Source organism: Silurus aristotelis, assembly GCF_946808225.1.
Source record: "Silurus aristotelis genome assembly, chromosome: 12".
NCBI lineage: Eukaryota > Metazoa > Chordata > Actinopteri > Siluriformes > Siluridae > Silurus > Silurus aristotelis.
The window spans coordinates 1145077-1166438 of record NC_139585.1 but is presented as its reverse complement, the minus strand read 5'-3'; the positions used below and the strand labels follow the sequence as shown (position 1 = coordinate 1166438).

General features: G+C 47.1%; 1 protein-coding gene across 12 annotated transcripts; it reads right to left on the bottom strand.

Moving 5' to 3' along the window:
- Positions 1-220: 220 nt before the first annotated feature.
- On the bottom strand, positions 221-21362 carry exoc7 (exocyst complex component 7). 12 transcript variants are annotated; one of them, XM_083557456.1, is made up of 22 exons: positions 21164-21345; positions 19167-19232; positions 18758-18942; positions 18082-18187; positions 15582-15798; positions 15289-15456; positions 15024-15035; positions 11095-11184; positions 10674-10745; positions 9747-9892; positions 8065-8217; positions 7717-7815; positions 6667-6729; positions 6406-6472; positions 5911-5949; positions 3652-3717; positions 3387-3507; positions 3144-3239; positions 2957-3020; positions 885-926; positions 587-720; positions 221-452 (listed from the first exon to the last, which is right to left on the bottom strand). In XM_083557456.1, the coding sequence occupies exons 1-22, from the start codon at positions 21221-21223 to the stop codon at positions 350-352; spliced, it is 2169 nt and encodes a 722-aa protein (XP_083413582.1). In that variant the 5' UTR covers positions 21224-21345; the 3' UTR covers positions 221-349. The 12 variants fall into 12 exon arrangements, with proteins under 12 accessions (XP_083413582.1, XP_083413589.1, XP_083413587.1 ...); XM_083557463.1 differs by lacking the exon at positions 10674-10745 and having other exon boundaries at positions 21164-21362; XM_083557461.1 differs by lacking the exon at positions 5911-5949.

The following is a 21362-nucleotide window of genomic DNA, read 5'->3' as shown; positions in this document are numbered from 1 at the left end:
ACATGTTCTCCACATTGTTCAATATAAATACAAACATGTGTAATTCCACTTTTACTCATCTAAATTGGTCCTTTTCTCTGCACACACACACACACACACACACACACACACACACACACACAAACATATAAATTGTGATATTTTATAACGTTTAATATACCAGTGAGTTTAATTTCCTGAACAATACTGCCCCCTACTGACGGATCAGTGTTCACACGTGTAATGGTAAATCCTTTATTGAAGATGAGACTGTGTGCATATTTACAGATTTAATACAGAAAGACATTGTAGTGCACCAGGGAACAGGAAGTAAGGGTGGGCGTGAGGGTGGGCGTGTAGTGGGCAGTGTTTAAGCAGAGGTGTCAAAGAGCCTTTCAATCATATCTTCCACTTGCTCTGGTGTGTATTTATTGTACTTTTCAGGGTTCTTTGTGAATGCCACGTTTGCACACCTGTAACACACACACACACACACACACACACACACACACACACACACACACACACACACAGAGTTATCTGAATCATATGCCAACTAAGAGAGAAAGACAGTAAGAGAACAGACAGACGGACAGGTGTGTAGTACCTGTGTAAGAACGCTCTGTAAGTGTCAGAGATGAGTTTCTTTTGGGCGTGTCGAATCGCATCACGCTGCTCTTTATCAGGAATCGCCCACACCTTCTGAATCTTACACAACTCCTCCAAGCCATCATTAAAACCCTACACACACACACACACACATACACACACACACACACACACACACACACACACACACACACACCAATAAAACCCAGATGCAACAAACACCCAAACACAACACAGAGCATGATATAATAATGTAATGCTATACAAGAGCACACGATGAAAACCATTAGTCTTACCTTAAACTTATCTTTGATCACCTGACGCTCTTTGTCTTTCAACTGTAAATCAATCACATTTTATACAACAATAAGTACACACACTGCAACTATAACACACTGTAACTTACTATAACTAACACTAACATAACACACTGTAACTCTAACACACTGTAACTCACTATAACTAACACTGTAACATAACACACTGTAACTCTAACACACTGTAACTCACTATAACTAACACTGTAACCATAACACACTATACCTCACTATAACTAACACTGTAACATAACACACTGTAACTCTAACACACTGTAACTCACTATAACTAACACTGTAACCATAACACACTATACCTCACTATAACTAACACTGTAACCATAACACACTATACCTCACTATAACTAACACTGTAACATAACACACTGTAACTCTAACACACTGTAACTCACTATAACTAACACTGTAACCATAACACACTATACCTCACTATAACTAACACTGTAACCATAACACACTATACCTCACTATAACTAACACTGTAACATAACACACTGTAACTCTAACACACTATACCTCACTATAACTAACACTGTAACATAACACACTGTAACTCTAACACACTATACCTCACTATAACTAACACTGTAACATAACACACTGTAACTATAACACACTATACCTCACTATAACTAACACTGTAACCATAACACACTATACCTCACTATAACTAACACTGTAACATAACACACTGTAACTCTAACACACTGTAACTCACTATAACTAACACTGTAACCATAACACACTATACCTCACTATAACTAACACTGTAACCATAACACACTATACCTCACTATAACTAACACTGTAACCATAACACACTATACCTCACTATAACTAACACTGTAACCATAACACACTATACCTCACTATAACTAACACTGTAACCATAACACACTATACCTCACTATAACTAACACTGTAACCATAACACACTATACCTCACTATAACTAACACTGTAACCATAACACACTATACCTCACTATAACTAACACTGTAACCATAACACACTGTAACTATAACACACTATACCTCACTATAACTAACACTGTAACCATAACACACTATACCTCACTATAACTAACACTGTAACCATAACACACTGTAACTATAACACACTATACCTCACTATAACTAACACTGTAACCATAACACACTGCAACTATAACACACTATAACTAACACTGTAACCATAACACACTGCAACTATAACACACTATACCTCACTATAACTAACACTGTAACATAACACACTGTAACTATAACACACTATACCTCACTATAACTAACACTGTAACCATAACACACTGCAACTATAACACACTATAACTAACACTGTAACCATAACACACTGCAACTATAACACACTATAACTAACACTGTAACCATAACACACTGCAACTATAACACACTATAACTAACACTGTAACCATAACACACTGTAACTATAACACACTATACCTCACTATAACTAACACTGTAACCATAACACACTGTAACTATAACACACTATACCTCACTATAACTAACACTGTAACCATAACACACTGCAACTATAACACACTATAACTAACACTGTAACCATAACACACTGCAACTATAACTCACTATAACTAACACTGTAACCATAACACACTATACCTCACTATAATTTTTACACTGTAACATGCACTTTAACTATAACACACTATACCTCACTATAACTGTAACTCACTGTACATGTAACACTGTAACCATACCTCAATGTAACTAACATTGTAACCATAACCCAATGTAAAATGTTTACACACTGTAATTCACTGTAATTCTAAGTGTAAAACATGAACACTGTAACCCTCTGTAATTTACTGCAAAGGCAACAGTAACTGTCACTGTAACTCACTAATTGTAACTTGCATCAGCTCAGTAACTGTGTTGTACTGTGGTACATTCGATTACTGTATCTGACTGTAACTGTTTGAAAAGCAGTGTGTGTGTGTGTGTGCGCCTGTGTGTGTGTGTGCGTGCATGTGTGCGTGTGTGCGCCCACCTTGGTTCCAGGTTGTAATGCAGGTAGGTTCCGCTCAGTGAGATGGTCAGTTACCTTCATCCAGCTGCATACATACACATGGGGTCACAACACACACATGCAGATTTAAATGAACTAACTGTACACTTCAAAAGTGTCATACACAACAGCTGTGTGTGTGTGTGTGTGTGTGTTGTTGCTTTGTCACCTGCGCTGGTAGGTCAGAATCTGCTGTTGGATCAATTCTCTGTATGAACTTTCTGCCTTCTTCTGCGTCACAGCCACCAACTGGATCAGCTCTGACCTACACACACACACACACACACACACACACACACACACACACACACACACACACACACACACACACACAGTGGTCAGTTCTGAAAGGTGTGATGTGATTGGTCAGTTCTAAGAAGTGTGATGTAATTGGTCGGGAGTAAAAACTGACTTCTCCAGAGATTTGAGGATGTAGTTGTAGTTGTTGTGGAGGAAGATGGCGCTCAGAGCCTGGTCCTCATACACTTTAGATTTACTCAGCAGATTCAGCTGCAGGTTTCCCAGCACTTTACCTACGACACACACACACACACACATTATCTGTTTTTTTATAAAACAATACTAATGTGCTCTGTGTGAGTGTGTGTGTGTGTGTGCGTGTGTGTGTGTGTGTGTGTGGGTGTGTGTGTGTGTGTGTGTGTGTGTGTGTGTCTTACAGATGTAAGTACTGAGGAGTCTTCGGCTGAAGTCAGAGCTGTAACTGCTGGCTGATGAACTTGTTTCTGAAAAATAATGGAACACAGTCAGATTTCTCAAAAGACACACACACACAAACTGCATACACCCACCCACAAACACACACACACACACACTGCATACACCCACCCACAAACACACACACACACACTGCATACACCCACCCACAAACACACACACACACATCGCATACACCCACCCACAAACACACCCTCCCCACGGCATACACCCACCCACAAACACACACACACACTGCATACACCCACCCACAAACACACACACACACATCGCATACACCCACCCACAAACACACCCTCCCCACGGCATACACCCACCCACAAACACACACACACACTGCATACACCCACCCACAAACACACACACACACACTGCATACACCCACCCACAAACACACACACACACATCGCATACACCCACCCACAAACACACCCTCCCCACGGCATACACCCACCCACAAACACACACACACACTGCATACACCCACCCACAAACACACACACACACACACTGCATACACCCACCCACAAACACACACACACACACTGCATACACCCACCCACAAACACACACACACACATCGCATACACCCACCCACAAACACACCCTCCCCACGGCATACACCCACCCACAAACACACACACACACTGCATACACCCACCCACAAACACACACACACACACACACTGCATACACCCACCCACAAACACCCCCCCTCAATGCATACACCCACCCACAAACACACACACACACTGCATACACCCACCCACAAACACCCCCCCCTCACTGCATACACCCACCCACAAACACCCCCCCCTCACTGCATACACCCACCCACAAACACACCCTCCCCACTGCATACACTCACCCACAAGCACACCCTCCCAACTGCATACACCCACCCACAAGCACACCCTCCCCACTGCATACACCCACCCACAAGCACACCCTCCCCACTGCATACACCCACCCACAAACACACCCTCCCCACTGCATACACCCACCCACAAACACACCCTCCCCACTGCATACACCCACCCACAAACACACCCTCCCCACTGCATACACCCACCCACAAACACACCCTCCCCACTGCATACACCCACCCACAAGCACACCCTCCCAACTGCATACACCCACCCACAAGCACACCCTCCCCACTGCATACACCCACCCACAAACACACCCTCCCCACTGCATACACCCACCCTCAAACACACCCTCCCCACTGCATACACCCACCCACAAACACACCCTCCCCACTGCATACACCCACCTACAAACACACCCTCCCCACTACATACACCCACCCAAAAACACACCCTCCTCACTGCATACACCCACCCACAAACACACACTCCCCACTGCATACACCCACCCAAAAACACACCCTCCCCACTGCATACACCCACCTACAAACACACCCTCCCCACTGCATACACCCACCCGAAAACACACCCTCCCCACTGCATACACCCACCCAAAAACACACCCTCCCCACTGCATACACCCACCCACAAACACACCCTCCCCACTGCATACACCCACCCACAAACACACCCTCCCCACTGCATACACCCACCCACAAACACACCCTCCCCACTGCATACACCCACCCACAAACACACCCTCCCCACTGCATACACCCACCCACAAGCACACCCTCCCAACTGCATACACCCACCCACAAGCACACCCTCCCAACTGCATACACCCACCCACAAGCACACCCTCCCCACTGCATACACCCACCCACAAACACACCCTCCCCACTGCATACACCCACCCACAAACACACCCTCCCCACTGCATACACCCACCCACAAACACCCTCCCCACTGCATACACCCACCCACAAACACCATCCCCACTGCATACACCCACCCACAAACACACCCTCCCCACTGCATACACCCACCCTCAAACACACCCTCCCCACTGCATAGACACACCCACAAACACACCCTCCTCACTGCATAGACACACCCACAAACACACACCCCTGCATACACTCACCCACAAGCCCAACCACTGCATACACCCACCCACTGCACATACACACACACCACTGGGAGAACGATAAAAGTCATTAAAGAGCTGTAAGGCTGTTTATAAATCAGGTGTAAAGAGAGACAGAAGATAAATAGAGATAGAGAACATTAACGAGACAGAAAGCAGAGGTGTCCTGCTGGAGTGCTTACCTCGGGGGTCTAAAGGAATATTGTAAGTGTCCCCGAGGACTACAGAGCAGAGACGAAGCAAGAAAAGAGAAGGAAAAAAAGAGAGAGAGAAGCACAGTGCAGGAGGTTAGAAAAGTTTTGTTAGTGTAGCGTGAGAGTAATCAGGACACTAGCAGAGGATTGTGGGACGGAAGACATGAGACAGGACAAGAAGCTAAAACATGGACACCCTAACCATGCTAAGTCAGAAACACACACACACACACATACACACACACACACACACACACACCTGTGACTGATTCTAAACTTCAGGACAGCTCAGTGCAGGAGGAAAGGAACAGGAGGAGAACGAGTGGAAGGGCTTTTACTCAGGGAGGAGGAAGGATGAGGAACCGAGCCATGGGACATCCATGCTGACATGCGGACATGCTGAGTGCGAGCCGAAATCAGCGTGCTGTGTGTGTGTGTGTGTGTGTGTGTGTGTGTGTGTGTGTGTGTGTGTGTGTGTGGTACCCTGAGAGGCTAACATCGCTCCAGCTGTCTCCTGGAAATCCAACAACTGCTGTAAGAACAGAATGGCCTACGGAGAGATAACACAATACATTATATAATAATATATCATATAGAACATACATGTTTTAAAATACACATTCTTATTTATGTGTTTATTATAATCATAAAATAAATCAATATTAAAAACAAACACTTTCTACCACAGAATAAATGATGTGTTATTTTAAAGACTATTTGTGTATTTGTGTTGTGAGATCTTACGTTACTGGTGAGCTCGTGTACAGTCCCGTCTTTAGGCATGTTATACTCTTTATCTGGATCATTCTGCAAAAAACAGCAGGAAAGTTCATCACATCTCTACCTCCTCATCCTGCACGAGTCACATGACCTGCTACGGTGTTATCATACACGAGTCACATGACCTGCTACGGTGTTATCATGCACGAGTCACATGACCTGCTACGGTGTTATCATACACGAGTCACATGACCTGCTACGGTGTTATCATGCACGAGTCACATGACCTGCTACGGTGTTATCATGCACGAGTCACATGACCTGCTACGGTGTTATCATGCACGAGTCACATGACCTGCTACGGTGTTATCATGCACGAGTCACATGACCTGCTACGGTGTTATCATGCACGAGTCACATGACCTGCTACGGTGTTATCATGCACGAGTCACATGACCTGCTACGGTGTTATCATGCACGAGTCACATGACCTGCTACGGTGTTATCATGCACGAGTCACATGACCTGCTACAGTGTTATCATGCACGAGTCACATGACCTGCTACGGTGTTATCATGCACGAGTCACATGACCTGCTACGGTGTTATCATGCACGAGTCACATGACCTGCTACGGTGTTATCATGCACGAGTCACATGACCTGCTACGGTGTTATCATGCACGAGTCACATGACCTGCTACGGTGTTATCATGCACGAGTCACATGACCTGCTACAGTGTTATCATACACGAGTCACATGACCTGCTACGGTGTTATCATGCACGAGTCACATGACCTGCTACGGTGTTATCATGCACGAGTCACATGACCTGCTACGGTGTTATCATGCACGAGTCACATGACCTGCTACGGTGTTATCATGCACGAGTCACATGACCTGCTACAGTGTTATCATGCACGAGTCACATGACCTGCTACAGTGTTATCATACACGAGTCACATGACCTGCTACGGTGTTATCATACACGAGTCACATGACCTGCTACGGTGTTATCATACACGAGTCACATGACCTGCTACCTCGTTAACCTGCAGTAGTCACATGACCTCACCTTAATGCTGTCAGCGAACTCCTCAAGCGCTTTGGCTCCTGTGGTCTCCATAGATGTGATCAGAGTCGGCAGTTTGTTCTTAGTGCTCGCTGCTGTCCCCTACACACACACACACACACACACACACACACACACACACGCACACGCACAGACAGACACACAGACAGATAGACAAACACACACGCACAGACAGACAGACACACACACACACACACACACAGACAAAGAGACAGCACCCCAGTGAGAGATAGAAGTGACCCTGATGATTAAGAGGAACATTGAACACCCTCTCACACACACAAACACGCGCACACACACACACACACACACACACACACACACACAGACCTGCAGGGTGGTGTCGAAGTCAGGTTTGGTGTGTTTGAGGTGACGGAGGATGGGGAAGATGGTGAGCACCGCTGAGTAATCGTGTCTCATTATGGCTCTACGAGCAGCTGCGACGATATTATCACCATCCAACATCAGGTTATCTAACGCCTCCTACACACACACACACACACACACACACACACACACACACACACACACACACACACACACACACACAGAGCTCTAACACATATAATATATTACAGTGTATAGTATGTGTGTATACAGACGCTCCCCACTTTACAAACTTTTACTTTACGAACTTTCACAGAACAAACTTGTCCTCAAAGTGAAATTAGTTTGGAGTCCGCGTGAGCTGCGTGTGCGTGAGCTGCGTGTGCGTGAGCTGCGTGAGCTGCGTGTGCGTGTGCGTGAGCTGCGTGTGCGTGAGCTGCGTGTGCGTGTGCCTGTGCGTGAGCTGCGTGTGCCTGTGCGTGAGCTGCGTGTGCCTGTGCGTCTGCGTGTGCTGCGTGTGCGTGTGCTGCGTGTGCGTGAGCTGCGTGTGCGTGTGCATGAGCTGCGTGTGCGTGTGCATGAGCTGCGTGTGCGTGAGCTGCGTGTGCTGCGTGTGCGTGAGCTGCGTGTGCGTGGGCTGCGTGTGCGTGGGCTGCGTGTGCTGCGTGTGCATGGGCTGGGTGTGCGTGGGCTGCGTGTGCGTGTGCATGGGCTGGGTGTGCGTGAGCTGCGTGTGCGTGTGCATGAGCTGCGTGTGCGTGTGCTGCGTGTGCGTGTGCATGAGCTGCGTGTGCGTGTGCTGTGTGCATGAGCTGCGTGTGTGTGTGCGTGTGCATGAGCTGCGTGTGCGTGCTGCGTGTGCGTGTGCATGAGCTGCGTGTGCGTGTGCTGCGTGTGCATGAGCTGCGTGTGCGTGAGCTGGTCTCCGAGCATAACGACTCTACATGATGCACACTGGACTCGGGCCAATTAAGTTTTTTAATTAATTCATTAGTTTTGTTTAATAATATTTTTTTTATTTATTGCTCTTAAATCAGTAGGAGATTTGTGTAGTCAATTACAAACACAGTAACAAATTACTTCATGCTACCAACAGTCGCTCAGAACATGACTCATTCATAAGGTGGGGAGTGTCTGTGTGTGTGTGTATATATATATCATTAAGTTTTGTGTGTATATGAGAGAGAAAGAGAGTGTGTGTGTGTGTGTGTGTGTGTGTGTGTGTGTGTGAGAGAGACAGAGAAAGTGTGTGTGTGAGAGAGAGAGTGGGGAGTGAGAGAGAGAGAGAGGGGGGGAGTGAGAGAGAGAGGGAGAGAGAGATTGTGAGAGAGAGAGAGAGAGAGAGAGAGAAAAAGAGAGAGAGGGTGAGAGAGATTGTGAGAGAGAGAGAGAGAGAGAGAGAGAGAGAGAGGGAGAGAGAGATTGTGAGAGAGAGAGAGAGAGAAAAAGAGAGAGAGGGTGAGAGAGATTGTGAGAGAGAGAGAGAGAGAGAGAGAGAGAGAGAGAGAGAGAGAGAGATTGTGAGAGAGAGAGAGAGAGAGAGAGAGAGAGAGATTGTGAGAGAGAGAGAGAGAGAGAGAGAGAGAGAGAGAGAGAGATTGTGAGAGAGAGAGAGAGAGAGAGAGAGAGATTGTGAGAGAGAGAGAGAGAGAGAGAGAGAGAGTGAGAGAGATTGTGAGAGAGACCTGTATGAGCGAGTCGAAGGTTTTTTTTTGGTGATGTTCAGGGATGATCTCAGTCAGTAAAGTGTATTCACTCTGAGACAGCTTCACAAACGCACTGATACAGTGGATATACGAGTCGATCTCCACGTCCATCACGTCATCTTTCCCTAACACACACACACACACACACACACACACACACACACACACACACAGGGGTCAGGTGATCACCTTCACAGCTCACTTCAGAGTAGACATCATCACTGCTGCAGTGTCTGTGATGGAGAACATTTCAGCTCCAACACTCATGTGTTCATACAGGACTCATATTACACCTGTCTCACATCATCACTCTTATAACCTGTTATAGCCTGCCCTCTGGGATGGAGAAGGAGGAGATAGAGGTAGAGAGAGGAGAATAAAGAAAGAACAAGAGAGCGAGAGGGAAAAGGGGGTGAAAGAGAAGAAAAACAAAATAATAGAGGGAACGATTGTTATGAATTTAACTACTTAATCAATTAAAACTCAAAACTCAGTAAATATATAACTTGATTTCAGCAGAGGACGAGAGAAAGGACGAGTACAAAAAACAAGAGAGGGAAAGAAGGAGATAGAGAGAGAGAGAGAGAGAGAGAGAGAGAGAGAGAGAGAGAGATGGAAAGACAAAGAAAGAGATGCAAAGGGGGGGTATCTGATATATATCTTAAATATATCTCTTTCTCTTTAGAGAATTTTGAGAGAGAGACATTTAGAGACACAGAGTAGAGAGAAATATGAAGAGAAAGACAGAGAGAGAGATATTTAGAGAGAGACAAATGGAAAAAGAGAGAGTGAAAGATGGAGAGAAACAGAAACTATGATTTTCATTATAACATGGTCATTCAGACAGTAAAAGTGGGCGTGGCCTGCAGAGGCAACGCCGGTAGTGGGCGGGGCTGAGCGACTCACCTGCAGAGGCCCCGTGCTTGTCACTCAGTGCGTCCGACAGATGTTTAACCCCGCGCGCCTCGTGATCGTAACCTGATTGGTTGAGGGGGTTAAAGTCACATGACCTGACCACATGGCCCAAGCTTATCGGAGTGGAAGAACTAAAGAAGCAGGCCCCGCCCACCAAGCCTTCAACCAGGGAAGCACGCGTACCCACCGTACCGAAGAGAAGAGAGTGTGTGTGTGTGTGTGTGTGTGTGTGTGTGTGTGTGTGTGTTACAAGAACCTGAACACTGAGACTTGCAGCACAGCAACTTCACCTCTTCTTCATCACAAAGGAAGTGCTATGAGCTACAAGTCTCTCAGGTCTTCACACACTGCAGTGCCAGAAAGAGAGCGAGAGAGATAGAGGTAGAGTAGAGGAGAGGAAGAGGAAAATTACCTTCTAAGGGAGTGAGGTTAGAGGCTTTTTTCCCATCCAGGCCATGCTGAGAGTACTGTTTCAGCAGGTTCTGAGCTTTACGGATCGTCCCTGCACCCCACAGAGCCACAGGCAGACAGAGAGATAAAGAGAGAGAAAGAGGGGAAGCAGAGGAGGAGTGAAAGACAGGAAGAGTGCACCATGCAGTGAAAAAGTGTCAGAGTGATGAGTTCTCCAAAACAAAAAAGAGCCGGGAAAGAAAGAAAGGTTCCTCAGGATCTTTCAGGAGGAACCCACTGTTCCCAACATCTCACTCACACACGCACCAGCTGGAGCGTCACACTCACACAGAACAGTGAGAAGAAAACACAGGTTATATCATCAGAGCTGTGATGGTTTGATGTGCACGCTGAAGCTCATGCCAGCATACTTCATTCATACTTCTCACACACACACACACACACACACACACACACACACACACACACACACACTCACTGCTCACCACATCTCACAGCACACCATGTCTGAAACGCTTCTCATCTCCAGTCCTGCACGTCAAAGTGTTTAAAAAAATTTAGACCAGGTTCCTCAGGTTCTTCACAAAGTTGTGGGACTCTCAACATCAGAACCAGCTCAGAATCTCTCTCAATGTTTTTTTCAAATGTTTCTGGATTGAAGAACGACAATCTGAAATGGTTCTTTCAATACAATACAAGACTCTATTGAGAATACAACACTATGAGACGATACGAGATGAAACGAGACGATACGCACCGATACAGAGCGGAGACGAGACGATACGCAGCGTTACGGAGCGGATACGAGACGATACGCAGCGTTACGGAGCGGATACGAAACGATACGCACCGATACGGAGCGGATGCGAGACGATACGCACCGATACGGAGCGGATACGAGACGAGACGCACCGACACGGAGCGGATACGAGACGAGACGCACCGACACGGAGCGTATGCGAGACGATACGCACCGACACGGAGCGTATGCGAGACGATACGCACCGACACGGAGCGTATGCGAGACGATACGCACCGACACGGAGCGTATGCGAGACGATACGCACCGACACGGAGCGTATGCGAGACGATACGCACCGATACGGAGCGTATGCGAGACGACACGCACCGATACGGAGCGTATGCGAGACGACACGCACCGATACGGAGCGTATGCGAGACGACACGCACCGATACGGAGCGTATGCGAGACGACACGCACCGATACGGAGCGTATGCGAGACGACACGCACCGATACGGAGCGTATGCGAGACGACACGCACCGATACGGAGCGTATGCGAGACGACACGCACCGATACGGAGCGTATGCGAGACGACACGCACCGATACGGAGCGTATGCGAGACGACACGCACCGATACGGAGCGTATGCGAGACGACACGCACCGATACGGAGCGTATGCGAGACGACACGCACCGATACGGAGCGTATGCGAGACGACACGCACCGATACAGAGCGTATGCGAGACGACACGCACCGATACAGAGCGTATGCGAGACGACACGCACCGATACAGAGCGTATGCGAGACGACACGCACCGATACAGAGCGTATGCGAGACGACACGCACCGATACAGAGCGTATACGAGACGATACGCACCGATACAGAGCGGATACGAGACGACACGCACCGATACAGAGCGGATACGAGACGACACGCACCGATACAGAGCGGATACGAGACGACACGCACCGATACAGAGCGTATGCGAGACGACACGCACCGATACAGAGCGTATGCGAGACGACACGCACCGATACAGAGCGTATGCGAGACGATACGCACCGATACGGAGCGGATACGAGACGATACGCACCGATACAGAGCGGATACGAGACGATACGCACCGATACAGAGCGGATACGAGACGATACGCACCGATACAGAGCGTATGCGAGACGACACGCACCGATACAGAGCGTATGCGAGACGATACGCACCGATACGGAGCGGATACGAGACGATACGCACCGATACGGAGCGTATACGAGACGAGACGCACCGATACGGAGCGTATGCGAGACGAGACGCACCGATACGGAGCGTATGCGAGACGAGACGCACCGATACGGAGCGTATGCGAGACGAGACGCACCGATACGGAGCGTATGCGAGACGATACGCACCGATACGGAGCGTATGCGAGACGATACGCACCGATACGGAGCGTATGCGAGACGATACGCACCGATACGGAGCGTATGCGAGACGATACGCACCGATACGGAGCGTATGCGAGACGATACGCACCGATACGGAGCGTATGCGAGACGATACGCACCGATACGGAGCGTATGCGAGACGATACGCACCGATACGGAGCGTATGCGAGACGATACGCACCGATACGGAGCGTATGCGAGACGACACGCACCGATACGGAGCGTATGCGAGACGACACGCACCGATACAGAGCGTATGCGAGACGACACGCACCGATACAGAGCGTATGCGAGACGACACGCACCGATACAGAGCGTATGCGAGACGACACGCACCGATACAGAGCGTATGCGAGACGACACGCACCGATACAGAGCGTATGCGAGACGACACGCACCGATACAGAGCGTATGCGAGACGACACGCACCGATACAGAGCGTATGCGAGACGATACGCACCGATACAGAGCGGATACGAGACGAGACGAGACGAAATGATATAATGCGAGAAGTAACAAAGGGGGTGGGGCTTCTACTGAGTCAGTTCCTATTCTAGAGTTCCGAACACCTGATGATGGATAAGCTGTGTAGTCCCCATCTAGTTAGACATGGAGAGCAGCATTACTGTGAACTGCAGGACTGGAGCTGATACACGCTTCTACAGGAACCGCTCAGAAGATCATGCAGAGCTTCAAGACTTACCGATCACTTTGAGAGATTATAAGATGGTTTAATACACAGGGCAGGCTCCCCACACACACACACACACACACACACACACACACACACACACACACGTGCATATACATGTCTAAAAAGAAGCACTGCATTCTGAAGCAGCAGTAACGTAGCTAAGCATGCGATGGTTCCAGATGGCTCTAAATAACACGCAGAGCCTGAATCAAAGATCTGACATGGTAAGGAGAAAAGTTCTGCTGGTGGAAACCCAGATCTGCTACATGATAAACTGGTACTGAGTTTTCACTATGGTTCAACAAGGTGGAAACCTGGATTTAGAAACATGGTCTTCAAATTTGAGGCTGAAAAGATCCTGAAGCTTTTTTGATAAACCCATGTTGGTCTGCTGAGGTTATATAGTTCTCTCTATGGTCTTTCACCTTCCACTTCCATCTGCTGAGGAACCACTGATTAATCATGAGATATTTCCCAGGAGACATCACCGGTTCCTGGCTGATTCTGTTATGAAACTATTCTCAAAAATTCTTTATGCTGCTCATGAGAACACAGAGTGGTTATTGAGTTCTTCTGAGCTCAGATTTATTAGATTTTTTCATGCCAGACCTTCTGTTCTGCTGCAACATGTATTACCAGTAGAAGGCCAGGAGCTCTAATCTGGACTTCTGGTGAATGTTTCACATATTTTTAAGGTGAAGATCTACTAGTGGAAACCTGGAGATGTTATGATGTTTGGTTGCTGTTAGCTGAAGGAACCCAGTTTCCAGGCTGGTTCCTGATTGAAAATCATTATAAACAGCTGAAAGTTAGTTTGGCTAATATTCAGATTTGTTGAACCCGGATTTGTTAAAGTGTTCAGTATTGTGTGTGCCTGACTCAGTTTGCTGATCTGAATGTGTGTGTATATTTGTTAGACACAGATGATCTGATCCTGATAAAGTTCTGCTGGTGTAATGAGGTTCTAGCGGTTCCTCTCCGGTTCCGTTAGGGCGCAGTGCAGAGCATGCGATAGCCAGAGCACACACTAGCGATGCTGAATCTTTACCTGGGATGTAAACTGGTGTCATTTCAGCCGAACGAGTCAAAGGGATGAGGAGAAGATAAAGGAGAAGATGTTAGTATGAGACACAGATCTAGGAGAAACCAGAACCTAAAGTCCCTGCTTCAGCATGAGAACACCAGACCTGAGAGAACCCCACAGGTGCAGCACTGACCACAGCAGGGTACTAACACTCACCCCGGTGCACTTTTACCCCTACACCAGTGAAGAGCGCTCAAAGCAGGCATGCGAGGTTAAAGGTCACACTTACCCGGTCGCTTAGGAACCTTTTTGGTGGGCGTGTCCTTGCGTTTTGTCTGCACTGCGGGGGAGTAGAGCAGCGCAGACGAAGCACTGTTCTTACGGAAATGTTCCTTGAGACCCTTGATGGAACGATCCAGCTGACTGGAACGGATCTGGAAATAAACGTTCATAAAGTCTGGGCACACACACACACACACACACACACACACACACACACACACACGATGCAATCAGTTACTCCAGACCTTCTGTGTGTAAAGCATGTGTGTGAGTGTGTGTAAGGCAGGTTCCTGTGTGTACCCTGGTTTCGTCCGTACTCCACCAGCCAGCCAGCGATGCAGATGATGTCCTGCAGTACGGCTTCAGGAAGGTGCTCCAGCGTGACCTCGCCCTCCAGCTCCTCGTCCCCACCGATGGCGTCCAGAATGAGCACGGGTGGAACTGGCTTACTGTAACGCGTCAGCAGCGCACGAAACTCCGCCTCCAGCTGCTCCTTCCCTTTCTCAAAGCGCACTTTCTGAGGAGACACGCGAGAGGAACGAGGGTCAGGTCCAACATCTCGGGTCCATGTTAATCCTCCATCATTTTATTATGACCTTCTTATTAGGACCAGACTGTACACTGGAATCCACACTGCATTTACTGAACAGAGCTTCATTACATGTATATATATTACATACAGTATCCTGATCATCTTTACTGACTGGCACAGAGTGAGGTGAGACAGGTAGAGAGAATGTTAGACAAGTAGAGCGAGTAAGACAGGTAGAGAGTGGGACAGGAATGTAGAGAGTAAGACAGGAAAATATATAGAGTGAGGCAGGCAGAAAGTGAGACAGGTATGTAGAGAGTAGGACAGATATGTAAAGAGTAAGACAGATATGTAAAGAGTGAGACATGTATGCAGAGAGTAAAACGTATGCAGAGAATGAGACAGGTATGAGGAGAATGAGACAGGTATGAGGGGAGTGAGACATCTATGTAGAGAGTGAAATGGGTAGAAAGTGAGACAGGTATGTAGAAAGTAGGACAGGTATGAATAGTGAGAGACATGTACGTAGAAAGTAGGACAGGTATTGAGAGTAAGACAGGTTTGCGGAGAGTAAGACAGGTATGCAGAGAATGAGACAGGTATGAGGAGAGTGAGACAGGTATGTAGAGAGTGAGACAGGTATGTAGAGAGTGAGACAGGTATGAGGAGTGAGGCAGGTATGTAGAAAGTAGGACAGGTATTGAGAGTAAGACAGGTATGCGGAGAGTGAGACAGGTATGCAGAGAATGAGACAGGTATGAGGAGAGTGAGACAGGTATGAGGAGAGTGAGACAGGTATGTAGAGAGTGAGACAGGTATGTAGAGAGTGAGACAGGTATGAGGAGTGAGACAGGTATGTAGAGAATGAGACAGGTATGTAGAGAAGGAGACAGGTATGAGGAGAATGAGACAGGTATGAGGGAAGTGAGACAGGTATGTAGAGAGTGAAATGGGTAGAAAGTGAGACAGGTATGTAGAAAGTAGGACAGGTATGTATAGTGAGAGACATGTACGTAGAAAGTAGGACAGGTATTGAGAGTAAGACAGGTATGCGGAGAGTGAGACAGGTATGCAGAGAATGAGACCGGTATGAGGAGAGTGAGACAGGTATGTAGAGAGTGAGACAGGTATGTAGAGAGTGAGACAGGTATGAGGAGTGAGACAGGTATGTAGAAAGTAGGACAGGTATTGAGAGTAAGACAGGTATGCGGAGAGTGAGACAGGTATGCAGAGAATGAGACAGGTATGAGGAGAGTGAGACAGGTATGTAGAGAGTGAGACAGGTATGTAGAGAGTGAGACAGGTATGAGGAGTGAGACAGGTATGTAGAAAGTAGGACAGGTATTGAGAGTAAGACAGGTATGCGGAGAGTGAGACAGGTATGCAGAGAATGAGACAGGTATGAGGAGAGTGAGACAGGTATGTAGAGAGTGAGACAGGTATGTAGAGAGTGAGACAGGTATGAGGAGTGAGACAGGTATGTAGAGAGTGAGACAGGTATGTAGAGAATGAGAGAGGTATGTAGAGAAGGAGACAGGTATGTAGAGAAGGAGACAGGTATGTAGAGAAGGAGACAGGTATGAGGAGAGTGAGACAGGTATGAGGAGAGTGAGACAGGTATGAGGAGAGTGAGACAGGTATGAGGAGAGTGAGACAGGTATGTAGAGAGTGAGAGATGGGTATGTAGAGAGTGAGAGATGGGTATGTAGAGAGTGAGACAGGTATGTAGAGAGTGAGAGACGGGTACGTAGAGAGTGAGAGACGGGTACGTAGAGAGTGAGAGACGGGTATGTAGAGAGTGAGACAGGTATGTAGAGAGTGAGACAGGTATGTAGAGAGTGAGACAGGTATGTAGAGAGTGAGACAGGTATGTAGAGAGTGAGACAGGTATGTAGAGAATGAGAGAGGTATGTAGAGAAGGAGACAGGTATGTAGAGAAGGAGACAGGTATGTAGAGAAGGAGACAGGTATGAGGAGAGTGAGACAGGTATGAGGAGAGTGAGACAGGTATGAGGAGAGTGAGACAGGTATGAGGAGAGTGAGACAGGTATGTAGAGAGTGAGAGATGGGTATGTAGAGAGTGAGAGATGGGTATGTAGAGAGTGAGAAATGGGTATGTAGAGAGTGAGACGGGTACGTAGAGAGTGAGAGACGGGTACGTAGAGAGTGAGAGACGGGTACGTTGAGAGTGAGAGACGGGTATGTAGAGAGTGAGACAGGTATGTAGAGAGTGAGACAGGTATGTAGAGAGTGAGACAGGTACAGTACCACAGTGTTGAGTTCAGGACTGTCAGGATTATTATCCTGAAAATACTCCACAGCTTTCTGGATCTTGGCGATGCAGGCCAGATACTCATTCAACCTCCCTGTGGGTCTGTAACACACACACACACACACACACACACACACACACACACACACACACACACACACACACACACACACACACACACACACACACACAACTATAATTATTATTCCCCTACCGGCCAATCTGATGTTCTGCTTGGTGTGGTGTTCTGCATTTTGTGAGGTTCTGCATGGTATGGTGTTCTGCGTGGTGTGAGGTTCTGCGTGGTATGGTGTTCTGTGTGGTGTGAGGTTCTGCGTGGTATGGTGTTCTGCGTGGTATGGTGTTCTGCGTGGTGCGAGGTTCTGCGTGGTGCGAGGTTCTGCGTGGTATGGTGTTCTGCGTGGTGTGAGGTTCTGCGTGGTGTGAGGTTCTGTGTGGTGCGAGGTTCTGCGTGGTGTGAGGTTCTGCGTGGTGTGAGGTTCTGCGTGGTGCGAGGTTCTGCGTGGTGCGAGGTTCTGCGTGGTGTGAGGTTCTGCGTGGTGTGAGGTTCTGTGTGGTGTGAGGTTCTGTGTGGTGTGAGGTTCTTCGTGGTGCGAGGTTCTGCGTGGTGTGAGGTTCTATGTGGTGTTCCCGTAGGAAAAATAAACACACCCCTCCTTGATAATTTTGTCCGTATCCTTGGCGACATGGTAGTAGCTGATGACGTGGTCCAGGCAGAACAGCGTCTTGTCCACGTTCTCCTGAAGACGCTGCAGGTTCTCCGTCTGCTTGTGAACCGGGATGATGGAGTTCTCCAGGGCCATGAGCCGACTCTCAAACGACGACAGGATCGACACCTAGGGAGCAAAATACAGATAGAACATCATGTAGTGCAGCATGTGACCAGTCACGGCCAATCACAATCAGCCAATCAGCACCAGGGGGCGGGGCCACATGCTATGCCAATCAATACCATAAGCTCTGCCGCTTTGTGTTTCAGGGGTGTGGCTCTTTGCATTTTTTTTTTTTATACTTTCTGACACACACACACACACACACACACACACACACACACACTTACCATTCCTTTAGTAAGCTGATCGCTCTTCTCCAGATTCTCACGGATAAACGACAGCGTCTCCTGCTCCTGATTCAAACACAAATAATTCAATCTCATATTTATTTCTACACCTGAAGTGTGTTTCATCAGGAACGTGATCACTGTCCATTATTGGTGTAACAGTTCTGTTTCATTTCACTACAGTTACAGGAGGGAAGAAAAGCAGAACATTAAACTGCTTGTTGTTTTTCATTAATGCAGTTAATAAACCTCCAGAATGTTACCTTCTACTCCATCTAACAACACACTTGTGGAGATGCAGGAGAAGGAACAATTCTGGAGTGAGTTGGATGAAGTGGTAGAAGGTGAACGTAGGAATGAAAGATTGGTGATTGGGGCAGACTTTAATGGGCATGTAGGTGAAGGGAACAGAGGTGATGAGGAGGTGATGGTAGGTGTGGTTTTAAGGAGAGGAATGTGGAAGGGCAGATGGTGGTAGATTTTGCTAAAAGGATGGAAATGGCAGTGGTGAACACGTATTTTAAGAATAAGGAGGATCATAGGGTGACGTATAAGAGTGGAGGAAGGTGCACACAGGTGGATTATCTTCTGTGTAGGAGACGCAACCTGAAGGAGATTGGAGACTGTAAGGTGTTGGCGGGGGACAGTGTAGCTAGACAGCATCGGATGGTGGTCTGTAGGATGGTTTTGGAGGTGAAGAAGAAGAGAAGAGTGAGGACTGAAATAAGAATAAGATGGTGGAGACTGAAGGAGGAAGAGTGTAGTGATTTGTGATGATATTGTGATGTGGTTTGTGGAAAACAGTGGAGTGGTGCAGTTTCAGGGAAAAGAGGTGGATGTAGCTCAGTGGTTAAGGCATTGGACTTTGGATCGGAAAGGTCACAGGTTCAAAATCACCATCACCACGCTGCCACTGCTCGGCCCTTTGAACAAGACCCTCCCCTTCTCAGTTGCTCTGGATAAGGGCATCTGCCAAATGCTGTAAATGTAAAGAGGTGGAGAAGGTGGAGGAGTTCAGGTACCTGGGGTCAACAGTGTAAAGTAATGGAGAGTGTGTTAGAGAAGTGAAGAAAAGAGTGCAGGCAGGGTGGAGTGGGTGGAGAAGAGTGATAGCAGGAGTGATTTGTGATAGAAGAGTATCTGTGAGAGTGAGAGGGAAAGTTTATAAGACTGTGGTGAGACCTGAGATGTTGTATGGATTAGAGACAGTGGCATTGAGTAAAAGACAGAAGGTGGAGCTGGAGGTAGCAGAGCTGAAGATGTTGAGATGTTCATTGGGAGTGACGACGATGGACAGGATTAGAAATGAGTTTATTAGAGGGACAGCACATGTAGGACACCGTATCGGATTAGATAACGTATCACGTAAACAATCCGCCGAACCTTTCAATCAGAATGACAAGAGTGTACATGTAAACGTGGCTGATGACACTGCGCTCAAAGTGCGAGGCGAAGACTAAAGAAACTTGCGGTCACTTAATACGTTCCTGAGGGAAATCAGACAGTAAATATGTTCTGCACGTAACAAGAATTGCACTCGGTACACACGTGCCGTGAACCGAAAGCCCTGTATCGAAACAGTTCGGTACGAATACGTGAACCGTTACACCCCTAGTGTTCAATAAACAATACCATCCTAATAAATAATACATAATAAATAAATAACATTATTATTGACATTATTATAAAAATACATACATACTGGAATATGGAAATAAAGCAGGAATACAATGCGTGTGTGTGTGTGTGTGTGTGTGTGTGTGTGTGTGTGTGTGTGTGTTCACGCTTAAACAAAGCACCAGATGTATGAATAAATTAATATAAAGCTCTATGATCATTAAAATTTTATTATAAACCCTATGTGATTATTACCTTTAATAAATATACTTTATTATTATTATTATTATTATTATTATTATTATTATTGTTAGTGTAGAAACAGACCATTTCCTGTCGTCTTTCTCTTGTTTGTTTTCTTTCTTTTTCAGTAAACTCACCTGTTTTAATTTCTCCTCGATCTCTCTTTTCCTGGCGGACGCGTCCTCGGTGGGTATCATGACGAAAAAACAGTATAATTTTATTAAATTAATGTAAATTAGTCGAAAACAATCCGCTCGGCCTTCCTACTGCTGTCAGCCGAGCTGAGGAGTGCGCATGCGCCGTGCTGAGGATCGCGCACGCGCAGTGCTGAGGATC